Source organism: Pundamilia nyererei, unplaced genomic scaffold (assembly GCF_000239375.1).
Source record: "Pundamilia nyererei isolate P.nyererei 1_Seehausen unplaced genomic scaffold, PunNye1.0 scaffold00057, whole genome shotgun sequence".
In the NCBI taxonomy this organism is placed as follows: Eukaryota; Metazoa; Chordata; class Actinopteri; order Cichliformes; family Cichlidae; genus Pundamilia; species Pundamilia nyererei.
The window spans coordinates 1,092,869-1,106,619 of record NW_005187458.1 but is presented as its reverse complement, the minus strand read 5'-3'; the positions used below and the strand labels follow the sequence as shown (position 1 = coordinate 1,106,619).

Genomic DNA, 13,751 nt, shown 5'->3' with positions numbered 1-13,751 from the left:
TTTTTTTAGCAGCATAGTGCTTTTTTTCCAATTACTTTTTAAAAGTCAGGTCAAGGCTCCAAAAGCCCAAAGGCGATATAAGGGTGGCGGCTCACAACAGTTTTTGTTTGCTAAATGTAATTGTAATTTTGAAATTGAAATGTAATTCTCTCTGTAGCACTTCATGGATTTCACAAGCAATAGACCTTAGTTGTTCACACAAAGCATAAAGGTAAAAAACAATATATACAGTGTTATCTTCATTTTAGATGTCAAAAAGTATTTGCGGCTCCCAGTGTTTTCTTTTGCGTGGAAATCGCGTCCTAATGGCTCTTTGGGTGTTAAAGGTTGCTGACCCCTGGTCTACACCGTCTCTGTCCAATAATGGCTAAAATGCCCACAAAACAAAACAAAATTAACACGAACTGCATAAACACTACCATTAGAAATAAAGACGCCCTACCTGTGATCTCTCCTTTCTGCACCGTAAAGGGAATGACCAGACTGAAGGGACGCAGCATCGGCTCCAGCCCATCCACAGGGCTGACGGGATCATCGGTAGCCTGAACCAGAACAAGAGGGGAGGGGCGTTAGTGGCATCATACTAGGAACTCTGGGATTTCATCCAGAGAGAGGGGAGAGGCAGAGGAAGCACAGCAGGGCTGCAGAGAGGCTGACAGAGACATCTGACTGGTCCAGTTTAGGTAACACTGGTTTAAGAGCGGGGAAAGGAAGGGAGCTTCTAACGATCAGAACTGAACTGGAACAAATGACTGCTGCACAGTCTCTGAGATAATAAGAAAATAATATTATATAGGTTAATATAAGAAATATTAACCTATCTAAGCATTTTGATATAAAGAAGCAAAATGAAATAGAGACAACAGCTCTGAAAACTATAACAAAACCATAAAATTACCAAAAAATTATAATTAAATACATTTAATGAAAAATAGAGTAAAGCAATAAAACAAAATTTTAAATTTAAAATAATGTCATACTAAAAATAATATGAAAAAATTATAAAAGTATAAAAATAAAATAAATTATAATTTTAAGAAAATACACAATTCTCTGAGATAATACAAAACAGATCAAATCTGTCTTGAAACTATTTCTCTAAAATCATCACATTGTCAGAACATCTGGATCAGCTGCTCTCCAGATGTTGAAGAAAAGTTGACATGCTGAATTGTCTCTGATATCAGCCAGTCAGAGGGTAAAAATCAGAGGGTAGTGTTAATAAGAGTAGCCCCCAGCTGCCCTCCCAGCAGGAGATGATGATCATGCAGATTAAACATGCAGCCTCATGCTGAGCCAGAGATCAATCAATAAGTGAATGTGGGTCGGTATCGACTGTGGGACAGGAAACGCTGCAGTGATGGAGGGCAAAGCGAGGAACAGATGACGGTTTTTATGAAGAGGAGACGCAGCGGCAGATAAACAGCAGGTGTGGAGGTAATGATGATACCCATTGAGGGGAGAAGGCCGCATAGGGAGAGTAGGGCTGCTGTAACTGAAGCTTGTCACATGGTTCCTCTATTATTGGGATGGTATCACTTGCCTGACGAGGAACAAGGTGCAGCCATTACAAACACAAGCAAACCAGAAACAAACACACCGAAAAGCGCAGCAATTTTCCACAGTTTCAGGAAATAAATCTGAAACATAATTAAAATATGGAACAATACAACAAATAAACAAAAATAAAACAAATAGTCAAAGAAAAATTAAGGATAAAATAGACTGCAACTTAAAATCAAATCAAAAATGAGACATAAAACGAATACATACATAAGATACAAAAAAAATACAAAAACAGCCACAAAAATAAAAGAAAACAAAAAGATGAACAAAATAATAAATAATAATACATTTATTTTCCTTAAACTGGAGATTTCTCCATCGTGTCAATGCTGTGAAGAATTCAGTTTCACAGTTTTATTCAAAGAGTTTGTTTTGTTTGGGGGTCAACTAAATAATTTAAATATTTGTTTTTTCATAGTGACAACTAATATTCATGAAAAAAAAAACCCCAAGATCAGTTGTGAAAGACATGCAGTTATACAGAGTGTTAAATAAATGAGCCATTAGCTAATCGATCTCCAGTGGCTCCAAATCTGATAGATTCAGATGGGTTGAGATAGTTGGAGGCGTAAAACTACTTTGGTATTTACATGAAGAAGCCTTGGAAGGACTGACCTTCAAACCAAACAAAACCCAATCCAAAAACCCCAACTTAAACTATCCCAAAACCAACCCCAACAAACACCAAACTGCCCCAAACCATCAAACCATCCCAAATCAAACCTAACTATGTAACCCTAAACAAAAACCAGACCAAAGCCAAACCAAACTCATGCCAACAAATCCCAAACAAAACCACTCTGAACCAAGAAAAAAAAAATCCTAACCCAACCTAAACTATCCCAAATCCATCCCCATAAAACCAACAATAACAGGCCAGAAAGTCAAAGCAAAACAAAGCTAACCTGACCACTTGACCCCAACTCAGTCCCAAACTGAAATCAGCTAAGCCCAAATCATGGTGTTTTCAGGGTGGTGACTCACCACGACATGAAAGGGGCTGTTAGGAATGTGTTCCCCTCCGAAGCGGATGGTGATGACGTACTTCCCTGGCTCTGGAGCCGTGTAATAAATATCAAACGTCCCATCTGCGTTCTCCACTACATCCACATCCAGCTCCGCTCCATCCGGCGTTGACACCTTACAGGTGACTTTACCTTTCCCTGCAGCCTTTGCATCCACGGTGATGACTGTTTCCTCTCCGATCTGGATGGTTGGTCCAATTCCTGAACCTGACAAGACATTTGTGGAACCAACAGAGTCAAAGCAGTGATTTCTGAAGTGATTAATGTTAATGAAAGAAAGCACACACTAATACCAGGGAGGTTAAATGTTTAGATTGATGCTGAGTTGATTAGGGGAAGCTTTAAGAGTGATCGTGAGCAGTGATTATAAGAAATAGGTTCTGATAACGGTGGTGTACCCAGCCTCAGAGTGAGTGCTGCTCAATGAGCTGTTAGAGTGGGTTGTTAATCTCTATTGTGTTTATTATCAATATGTTTATTGCACAATAGAAACCCTTAAATAAAACAATAAATTAAAGTCTTTGTCATTTATTTCAGTTTGCACTGAGTGTGTTTGAATTTGTTTGGGTGGGTTTAAAGTGCAAAACATACTTATAATAAATCTTGGATTTCCTTCTGTTTTCCAGACAGACTGACTGGACAAATACAGTGACAGTAATTGTGGGTAGTTACACATATGTCAAATATAGATGACAGGAAATGAGTGCAGAAATGCCACAGATAGTTTCGGTCTCATCTGGAGTCCGCTGGAGTTTATCCAGTGACCTCCAAGCATTTTTAATTCTCCACCCTACACACCAAAACATCTTTAAGTAGCTTCAAGCTGCACTGACAGATGTCCAGTTCCCAGCGCGTACTGGGATTTAGTTTAGCCATTGCTTAGCGAATGACATTTCCCATCACTCATACTGAAAGCTCAGAGAAACTCCCAGCCCATCTTCTGGCCTCTGAGAACAGAAATCACTGTATATTTAGCATCTTATTTTATTCCGTTCCTTCCACATATAACAGCTTCCAGCTAATTTTATATTCTTATTATTAATAATAATAATAATAACTTCTGAGGTGACCTTATATGTGTAGTTGCTGGTTGGTTAGTTAAGCAGCTGCTTTTTTATGCAAAACTGTAATGCTGTTTATCTGTTGGCGTTCAGTGAGTCTAAGAAAGTTGAGGCCACTCACCGAGTCCGTGTCCTCCAATCGACACTGTAGGAAAACAACTACAATCAGTGATGCTGCTAAGCTTCCAATGATAAAGTTTAAGTTTCAGTGCTGATGGGTGGAGCCTAACCTGTGACCAGACACTTGCTGGCGTCTCCGGTGGGCAGGGCGTGAATCCGGTAAGGTGAGTACGGGATCTCATCTCCTCCATATTTGATGGTGATGGTGTAGCGGCCCGCCATGTCCGGCACGTAGGACACTGTGTAAGTCCCATCTCTGTTGTCTCGAATGGTCGCCTTCTTGGGTTTTCCCTCTGGATCCTGGAAGCGTACAGACAAGAAGTTAGTCATGTTTGGGGTACAGAAAACATAAATAGGTCCCATTGCCCATCACTGGTCTCCTACCATCTGCCATCGATAGTAAGAAAAGGGAAAAGTAATATGAAGTCAAATTAATTTTATTTTACGGAGATCAGAGATCTTCTTGGTCACCAGACTGAGGCTCATTTCTTCATGTGTGGACACAAACAAACTGAACTGCTGGGTGGAAGCGACACTGAAGCTACAAACCTGCAGTTCCTCTGATGTCCAGCAGAGGCTTCAGCAGTGCATCAGTTAAAACCTTACATTAGAAATAAACATCTTTACAACCTGATACAGAAACTGTTTTGGTCTCTAATGATAATTTCCAACTTCTTTTGATGATTTTTAGGAATCTTTGTGATACATAAATGCAATCAATGGATTGTTTGGTCGGAGACATTCACACCAGTAGCCTGCTGCAGGTCATTCTGTAGGGCTCTGGCACTGCTCATCCTGCCCCTGCTTTTGTACAAAGTAGAATATACTTCTCATTGCAGTATTGGTAATACCCGGTTTCTGTATCTTGCACAGAAGAAGAGGACAAAACAGATTTTCTGGATAAACAAATATGTTAGAGATCAAACAACCAACATGAAATTCAGACTTCTGGATCTAAAACTTTTCACTGTGTCAGCGATGAGCAGTTGAATGTAAAAACAGGCGTAAAAAAATAAATAAATCTGATTTAACCTCCCTGTGCAGCAGCGCCCCCTGGTGTGTGGAAGCAGGCATCTACAGCTTATATCCATGTGAAAAACTAAAGTGTGTATCAGAAAGATTAACAGCTACCGCATTATGAACACTATCGTAGACCTGATGGCCGCTGATGGTTTGAGAGCAGTGGGCTTGTCACGTCCACAAGTGTTCTCACAGGATCTAACTATTCACTGCAGCAATGACAGGTCAGACAAGTGGATGGATGGATCATTGAATGGAAGCAGGTTTACCAAAAACTCTGGTTAGTTAACAACTCAAAATCAAATATGTCTGTTAACTCGTTAAACAAACTGAATGGAGTCAGTGCACGTGCAGACCACAGAGGGGTGGAAGCCAAGCAAAGTGCTGCCAATGAAAATTTGCTTCTAACGTTCCAGCAGATAATCTTTTTGAATCTGTTGTTGATTTGATGAACATTGAAAGTGATATTTCAAGTACTTGGACTCTAACACAGGAAACTATGAGCTTCGTTTAAAAGGCTTTAACTAAGAGCATTTACCTAACATCCTACCATCTGCCAGGTCAGATGTGAACTGCTAAGGGAAAGGGCTGAAATTTGTTCTCTCACTCTTATTTTATCCTTACAGTTCTTCCATTATAAGATTTCCATTTAAGTGTAACTAACAGATAAGATTCCATATTAAGGAGTTGATTATAAGAGCTTAACCACGTACAGCTATTCTTTCTTTGAGTCTCAGTTTTTAATAACATCCATGAAACTAATAATGAGTTTCATGGATGTTATTAGCGTCACAGGAATATTCACACTTTAGATCTTATGCAGAATATAAGAGCGGTGAAAACAGCCAAAGGCTACACAATGAGGAGGCAGTCAGCGGGGGAGAACAGGTGGGTTGGGCGGGGGGACAAGAGACAGGTAAAGGGGGAAGGAGGTGAAGGGAGAGAGTGCAGGGCTTACAGAGCCTCTCCTAAGAATACTGAAGGGGATGGTTTTCTTTACTATGTGAGTCTCCCACACCCTCCTGCCCCAGTCTTCCACAAACAATGAAGCCTCGCGACTGCAGCCGTCTGGACCCTGCAGTGACAGCAACAAGCCCGCCGGTCTGCGTTTGAATCGGGGTGAGTCAGAAACAGGTCACAGAAAAGCAACAAGACACGACAGACACCTCCCTGCCAAACACTGACCGGGCAGCACAATGATGATTTCAGGACAGGAGACTCACCAGAATCTGGACGGTGAGCAGTCCTTCTCCAGCATCTCTGGCATCAATGGTGAACTCCACTGGCAAGCTGGCTGGAACCCCAGATGCATTCAGACCGGGACCACTGGCTCGAACTTTGCTAGCATCATGAGCCGGTAACGTCTTGATTTTAAAAGGACTGAAGAGACAGTTAGAAAGGTTAAATCTGAACCTGAAGGACCAGAACTGTCTTGTACACGCTTCTCTTCAATACCAACCTCCGGGGCACTTCCTGGTCGGCATACTTTACGCACACCGTATATGGGCCATCGTTGGCAGGAGTATAGTTGACCGTGTGAGTGCCATCACCATTATCTGTGATGTTGAGTGGCTCAGCTACACCTGAAGACAAACCAGAGCACAGGGCAAGGCCACAATGAGGTGATATCAGGTGATTAAAGCTAATGGGAGAGTTTCATGACAATACTACTAAAGAAAGATTTAACTCCAGCTTGATAATGAGTTGGTCTGACTGGAAGTCCCACGGGTATAAGGTAAGGCAGGTGCAGCTTTTTTGGAACAGCTATCCTGGTTACCAATTCCCTGGGCAATGTTACGAGGTTAATAAGTCTTTGTAATCTTACCTGTTGGTCCATATAGCTGAACTGACAGGGGAGCCACCCCTGCCTTGCTGCTGTCTACAGTAAAAGTCTGAGGAACATGAGCCCGGACTCCACTTCCAAGGCCAGGACCTGAACACCTCACCATACTGGGATCAACCAGCTCTCGCACTGGGACCCGGAATGGACTCCCTGAAAGACAAGTGACGTAATAGACGCTCTTGATTGCAGATATCTTTACCTTAGAAAAGCGCAGAGTCAGTTATATCCAAACCACACCCTACAGGGTTAAGTGACCTTCACCTGGGATTGGTAAGCCTCCAAAGGTGATATTGACGTCATATTCTCCAGGTGTGAAGGGGATATACTCCACACTGCAGCTGCCATCTTTGTTGTCCTTACATGACATTTTTGCCTCTGATGGACCCTCAATGGCCAGGCCAAGTCCCCCAGTGCCAGCACCTCTGAGGCACGCATGAAACAAAAAGGAAGTTTAGGATGTTTAAACAGAGATCTATGGATGCTACAAAATCTATTCTGGATTTAAAAACAGAGTGACGATACCTGGTCTCAACAGTGAATCGGTTTGGTTTGTTCACCAGTCCTTCCTCCAAACCTGGACCGTAGGCTCGGACTCGACTGGGATCACAACCCTCGCTCACGGACACCCTGAACGGACTCTTTGGCACCGAGATGTCATCCAAAAGAACTTCAATCAGATGTAAACCTTCAGCAAACAAGAGTCCAGTAAAAGTGAGTATTTTAATGGATAGAGTCAAGATAATGTGGGTGAAACCATTCTGCAGTGATCCGGTGTGTAGATGTCACTGAGTAACCTCCTCATTGCTCTGTAATTTGTTTGTTCTCTTAAACTTGTATACGAAGAAATACAAATTAAATGCTTTACACATTTATTTATTTATCCGTCTTCAGCTGTTGAGTGTGTTGTTTCAAAGTAACCCAAACATTTAATGGTCACTCGTTTTTTTACCCCACGGTTCAGTTTTTAACCAGCAACCTCTCAGGCAGAGTGGGAGTAAACCAGACAAAGAATCACCTTCCATTAAAATTCCAGTCTGACTGAGTATTTCTTTCCCACAATGCAATGGACTCTAACACGTCACACTTCACTATCAGTGGAAAACCATCTGCTGAGCGCCGACAGACTGCAGCTATAAATACCCTTGGTCCAAACCCGCTCCTCACTGAGAGGTTAAAGGACCAGAATCCAATCATTGTAACTTATGTTCAGTACATTACTATAACTGACTATAACAGTAGCACATGCAGGGTTAAGCTTTGAGCAGCAGATATTTGTCTGAGCTTCAGGCACTTAAATATTAAATCAGATATATTTGCTCTGGAATGGTAATTATGCCCTGGATGTTGATTGCTGCTAACCCCTCTGTACACAGACTGACCGCAGTTCAGCCAACAGTCCTTCATGGCTGGCGAGGGAAAACAAGCCTTATGAAAGCCAAATGGAATTTTATTTCACAATTAGGAGGTGTTGCAGTGGAAAAACACCCACAAACCAGCAGCAAACCGTCGTCTTGCCCGTCCTCTGTCTTTGCTGACGATCTGCAGCCAGGCTCACAAACAACACACAGGTCTCAGGCTTACCGTCCTCATACGGTGTGTACTCGACTTTGTATGTCCCATCTCCCTTGTCGGTGACGTAGGCGTCTGTGTTGGCGCCTGACGGATTTGAGATCGAGGTTTTGATATGGCTGCCACCGCTCTTGTAGTGAGCTCGAGCGTCCACGATGAAATGAGTGGTTACTTCCCTCAGGATGCCTGTGGAGAGGAAAGCAGCACGAAGGCAAAAAAGTAGAGAAGAAAGTTAGTCAATGTCTCCATGAAATATAACATCCCATTTTTTACCAAGATGCAGAGAAGGACTCATCACTTTTAATCATATCCAAAGACAGTAAAATATTTGAAATATTTCACTGAATACAGTCATACTGAACAGATTATTTAAAGTGCTACAGAATTCATGTTCAGTTTACAAACAATCAGCCATATTAATCACTTAATTTATGTTTTTGGTTCCAGTCACATAAATTAAAAAACCCCCAAACATGATAGAAAACGTGTATCATTAACACAGATCATAGTTATTACAAAAGATGGACTTTAGCTTCTAGTGCTGCATTTTCTGTCATTTCCAGCAGGGGGCGACTCCAGTGAAGTCTGATTGGATAAAAGTCTCTGAGCTCAGCCAACTCTTTCTCAGTCGCTGCTTTCAGGTCTGATTGAATAGAACAACAAGTTCATTTTGGATGCCGTGGCTCTGTTAGAGGTATGACGTTCTATCACTTTCCAGCTTCATATTTTAACTTTCACAGCATGACTTAGATCAGGACCAAAGGTTGTTTCAGGATAAATCCATCAGAGTAATGCAACAAGCACTCATTTCTTCTTTGCTCTTTGTTTATTGATTAAATTAGTAATGTGAGCATTCAGCAACTTCTCCCATTTGTTCTCATTATAAGACTTTATGACTTCAGTGCTCTTTTATTGGTTTTACTTTAATCTCAATTTAATAAAGACTGCAATCGAAATACGGAAAGAAAAACGTAATAATTAAAAAAAGAACAACATACAAACTAAATGTGCTGTTGGGAGTTTATTAACTGTGATAATGGAGTCTGGTGGCGTCCAGGAGGCCAATGAACCAACCACAGAGAGCTGAGCCTAAACCAGATCACACTGGAAACAGTCCTGTCGTCGTAAAAACAGACCTCAGAACAGCAGAGAGTTTGGAAACTCTAATCACTGAGACGGATAGGCTAATTAGGGCTGAAAACAAGTTAAAGGCTCCCCTATGGTTTATTAAGGAAAATAGAAGGTAATGTGTACCCCATAACATAGAGGAGCCAAAACCCCTGCATCTTTAGTGGCAGACGTCCTGTTAGGGTCAGGGGCGTTTCTGGACATGTTTTTATATCAGGTGCATGTATCATATTTTATACACATACATGGCAGTGGCATTACGTCACTAAAATTTTGCAGGGGGTTTTGTGGAAGCATTTTGCACCCCTGCATGTTTACAGCTAATAAAAATCAGTACATTTTCACAGCTTCTCACACGTGTGCAAAATCTACTGAGTTTTCTGTCGTGTTTAGAGCACAAAATCGATGAGCAAATTTGATGACCAGATATTGTTTTACATTTGTGTTTGATTAAAGTATACAAACCTCAGACATCCTTCTTTTAACTGGGCATTAAAACATCTTTAAGTGCTCACCTCTGGGTTCCACTCCTGGTCCATAGACCTTCACTCCGCTGGTGTCAACAGCTGGGTCCACCTGCAAGCGAATGGGGAACTTTGGCACCATGTGTCCTCCATATTTAATGGTGATGGTGTACATGCCGTGGCACTGGGGTATATATGTGATGGAGTAGGTCCCATCACTGTTGTTCTGAATGTGAACTTCAGCTTTGGCCCCAGAGTCAGAGATGATCTCGATGGTGAGCTCATCCTCTCCGGCTTTGGAGCAGTCCACCGTGAAGGTTCCAGCCTCGTTGACCTTGCCTTGCTCCAGCCCGGGGCCGCTGGCTGTCACCTTGCTGGGGTCAAACACTGACTGGACCACAGCCTTGAAGGGAGAACCGGGGATGTGCTGGTCTGCAAACAGGATGTTGATGGCGTATTCACCAGGCTCAGTCGGCAGGTAGGACACAGAGCAGGATCCATCACCATTGTCCTGGCATTCAATCTTGGCCTCACACGGCCCCTCCACTGTCAGACCCAGACCACCAGTACCAGCACCCTTTGTGTCAATGGCAAAGGGGGCTGGTTTGCCTACCACACCACCCTGAAGGCCTGGACCGTAGGCTCGCACCTGGAAAGTAAATGAAAAAAACCAGAAGAGACACAAGAAATACTTATTAATGCTGGTTAGCAGAAGACATTAGCTTTAAGTCTGAGGTTTGCACCAGAATCAGCACAGATGATCGACTGAACATCCATGGATTACTAAACTGGTAGGCCTGAAAAACATTCACACAAGTAAAGATTTACACAAGGATTTCTCAACTAAGTACTAAGTCATATTTGCTTGGGGATCAAATAATTATTTTATTCAATGACATGCAGGAACTTAGTGAGTGATTAAAGATAAATTGCTTGAAAATCTTTGAATACAAATCTGTGAAGGTTCTCAGTCATCCAGGTCATTGTAGTCTAAGGAGCTTGGAAAGAAAAGTGTCTGGACTTCTTTAAGTTTCTTTGAAGACGTCTGACCTCTCATCCGAGAAGCTTCATCAGTTCTAAGAGCAACTGGTGGAGAGTCCCAGATTTTAAGCCCTATGCGTTTGTCCCCATGAGAGTTATGGACCTCCTTAATGATCCTCTACCTCAGGGGTGTCAAACTCCAGGCCTTGAGGGCCGGTGTCCTGCAAGTTTTAGATCTCATCCAGGGTCAACACACCTGAATCAAATGGTTAGTTCATTAACAGGCTTCTGGAGAACTTCAAGAAATGTTGAGGAGGTAATTTAGCCATTTAAATCAGCTGTCTTGGATCAAGGACACATCTAAAACCTGCAGGACATGGGCCCTCGAGGCCTGGAGTTCGACACCTGTGCTCTACCTAATCACATGAGCCAAGGTGTGAAAATGGGTGTCGTCACAATCAGCCAAGCCATTGTGAAACCTAGCCCCACCCTATCATGTGATTTACTGAGGTCAAATTGCCCAGGATGTGAGTGGGCATTAAGGTGTCTGGGAAGGGATCTCAAAACTGGATTATAGATGGCAGATAGTTGGTGTCGTAAACCCCCGCCTCTGTTTAAAGATGGTCGTTCACTGTGGACATAAATGACTTCTTTCACTCCTCTTTCAAACCATCTGTCTTCCCCTTTCAAAATGTGAACATTGGCATCTTTGTCCTTTAGATGCAGATGGACAGCTGAGTCTTGTCCCATGGAAGTGGCTCTTCTATGTTGTGCCATGCGTTTATGAAGTGGCTGTGTAGAGGTCTGGGCATTCCTTGCTACACTGTACAGCATGCACCACGTTGTTAAGTTTGTGTTTAGGAGTTTTGTCTTTGGGATGAATCTGTTTTTGTCTAGGTGAGTGGGTCTGAAGTACACTGGGATGTCATCCTTGGAGAAAACTCTCCTGAGTTTTTCCAAAAAATGGCTATACAGGGAATGACAATATTGTTGCGTTTGCCTTTCTGATCCTTCCTAGTTGGTGTCTGATACTTTTTTCTGTGCATCTTTGCTGACTCGATGAAAGCCCAATTAGGATAACCACATGTCTTTACTTATTCTGACAAATATTAAAATTCTATCAGTGTGGGTTGTTGTGATCTTAACTCACCTTTGAAGGATCAGGGGGCATGATGCCCTCCACAGTGAATGGACTTCCTGGGACAGGGTTCCCATCGTAGCTGATGTCCACTCTGTATGGTCCTTCCTCAGGAGGAATGTACTTCACTGTATGAACCTCATTGGCTGTGCCCGACTCTACCTTGCAGGGGATTGGTCGACGAGAAGGGGAGGTGATCTTCACGTCTAGTTTGCCCTGACCTCCAGCACCTTGAGTACAGATGGAGAACTCCTGATCCTTCCCAACGTCTACTTCTGATTAGTGCACAGAAACAGCAGGATGGTCAGCAGGAACAGGGGTTTGGGGTTTAGGATGTTGATAACAGTGAAGTCTGAACATCTTTTTAAGCTGTACCCACACAGAGGACAATTCACTCACTGTGCATCGCTTTCAACCTGATGGTTGGTCGCTACCAGGCTCCAGTTACCTAGGTAACATTCTAATGTATTTACTAGCCAGTCATATGTCATTCACCAGTATCCTGAGCTAAGTAGCAATCACTTTAATTGCTCTCCTTAAAGTTGAGAAACGTTTATGTCACGCGTGACATCATTGAATGTCATTGATTTTCCTGTCACCATGTGAATTTTTTCCTGTGTGGATGCAGCTTTAGACATAAAGATGAAAAGCTATTATTTTTGGAAATGCTGGCGTGTGTTCGGCTGCACATTAAGGGATATTTCTGTTGGAATCCTTTGATACCGATTATAAACGAAATGGAAAAGTGGTCTAAGCAGTTCAAGCTTGTTTTATGTTAAATGATTCAGAAAGAAGAGAAATTTCCACTGCAGATCAGAATTACACATCAGTTAGATTAAATTTAATGAAACAGAGCTTGAATGAACAGCAGCTCAGAGTCATTAAGGATCCCCATGAAGGGGTTGTGATTGTCTTTCAGAGGAACCCCTGGATTCTTTTGTTTACTTATCTAATCCATCATTTACTCTCCACCTCACTTATTATAATTAGTACCAAACTGTGCAGGACTCTCTATGGAAACATCCTGTAATCTAAAGCTAAACAGCAGCTTGTATTTAGGAATTTGTGATGAATAATTCCAGGAATTTAGCTGGAAACACGCATTCTCTGCTTCATCTGCTGCGTCATGAAACCCGATCAGGGCTCCATATGGAAGCACTTTGCTTCTGTATGATAAATGTTCCATTTTTTTCCTCACAGACTTACTGTTGTTCAGTCCCTGAACTTTGACCTTGTTGAGGTCCAGTGGGGGGGCCACAATGATGGTGAATGGACTCTTTGGGATGGGGTCTCCTCCATGACACACAATGATGGACATGCTCCCCTGAGAGAAACACAAGCAGTGCTTAACTTATGTCCATCAGTCACCTCACAGGTAATCCATCACACATGTGAAGTTGGTGTGTTACCTGCTGCACCGCCGTGTAGCGGACAGTGTATGAGTAGTCATGGTTGTCGATGATCTCAAAGTCTCGGACGGCATCACCTTTAGTTGCTCCGGTGAAGTGGACCTCAGGTTTGGCTTTACCAGCTCCCTTTGTATAAATGGTGAAGTGGGTGGGCTTACCCACCTCCACCCCTGCAAAGTTCATACAGAAACTTTATTAATAAGGTTCTTCTATGTGCAGCACTTTGTGATTCTCTGTCTAGAAAGGTGCTATATAAATAAAATTTTACTTTATCTAATTTAATACAGATAACAAGCTAAAACCTGCTGTCCCCCTGATGGGAACAGGGGCTCCAGCAGTGAGCCAGTCCTAACAGACTAATTAAAGATTAAAATGTCCAACTTTACAACAGATATAGATGTTTATAGTCTGATACAGTCTTTTTAGA

At 42.3% G+C, this 13,751-nt stretch overlaps 1 protein-coding gene across 7 annotated transcripts in view; it reads right to left on the bottom strand.

Annotated features, from left to right (window-relative positions):
- The window catches only part of LOC102205714 (filamin-C), a 59,295-nt gene that overhangs the window by 17,421 nt on the left and 28,123 nt on the right, over positions 1-13,751 (bottom strand). For 3 of the 7 annotated variants that reach the window (XM_013911161.1, XM_005734174.2, XM_013911163.1), the window contains 15 exons: positions 13,325-13,494; positions 13,122-13,239; positions 11,928-12,190; positions 9,848-10,445; positions 8,217-8,390; positions 7,158-7,320; positions 6,897-7,057; positions 6,618-6,785; positions 6,252-6,375; positions 6,016-6,172; positions 3,883-4,072; positions 3,774-3,797; positions 2,551-2,798; positions 1,451-1,543; positions 443-542 (listed from right to left, as the gene is read on the bottom strand). In XM_013911161.1, coding sequence (XP_013766615.1) covers positions 443-542; positions 1,451-1,543; positions 2,551-2,798; positions 3,774-3,797; positions 3,883-4,072; positions 6,016-6,172; positions 6,252-6,375; positions 6,618-6,785; positions 6,897-7,057; positions 7,158-7,320; positions 8,217-8,390; positions 9,848-10,445; positions 11,928-12,190; positions 13,122-13,239; positions 13,325-13,494 — 2,751 coding nt within the window. Of the gene's footprint in view, positions 1-442; positions 543-1,450; positions 1,544-2,550; positions 2,799-3,773; positions 3,798-3,882; positions 4,073-5,750; positions 5,868-6,015; positions 6,173-6,251; positions 6,376-6,617; positions 6,786-6,896; positions 7,058-7,157; positions 7,321-8,216; positions 8,391-9,847; positions 10,446-11,927; positions 12,191-13,121; positions 13,240-13,324; positions 13,495-13,751 lie in introns of all 7 variants that reach the window. The other 4 variants (XM_005734173.2, XM_013911162.1, XM_013911160.1 and 1 more) reach the window with 3 other exon arrangements.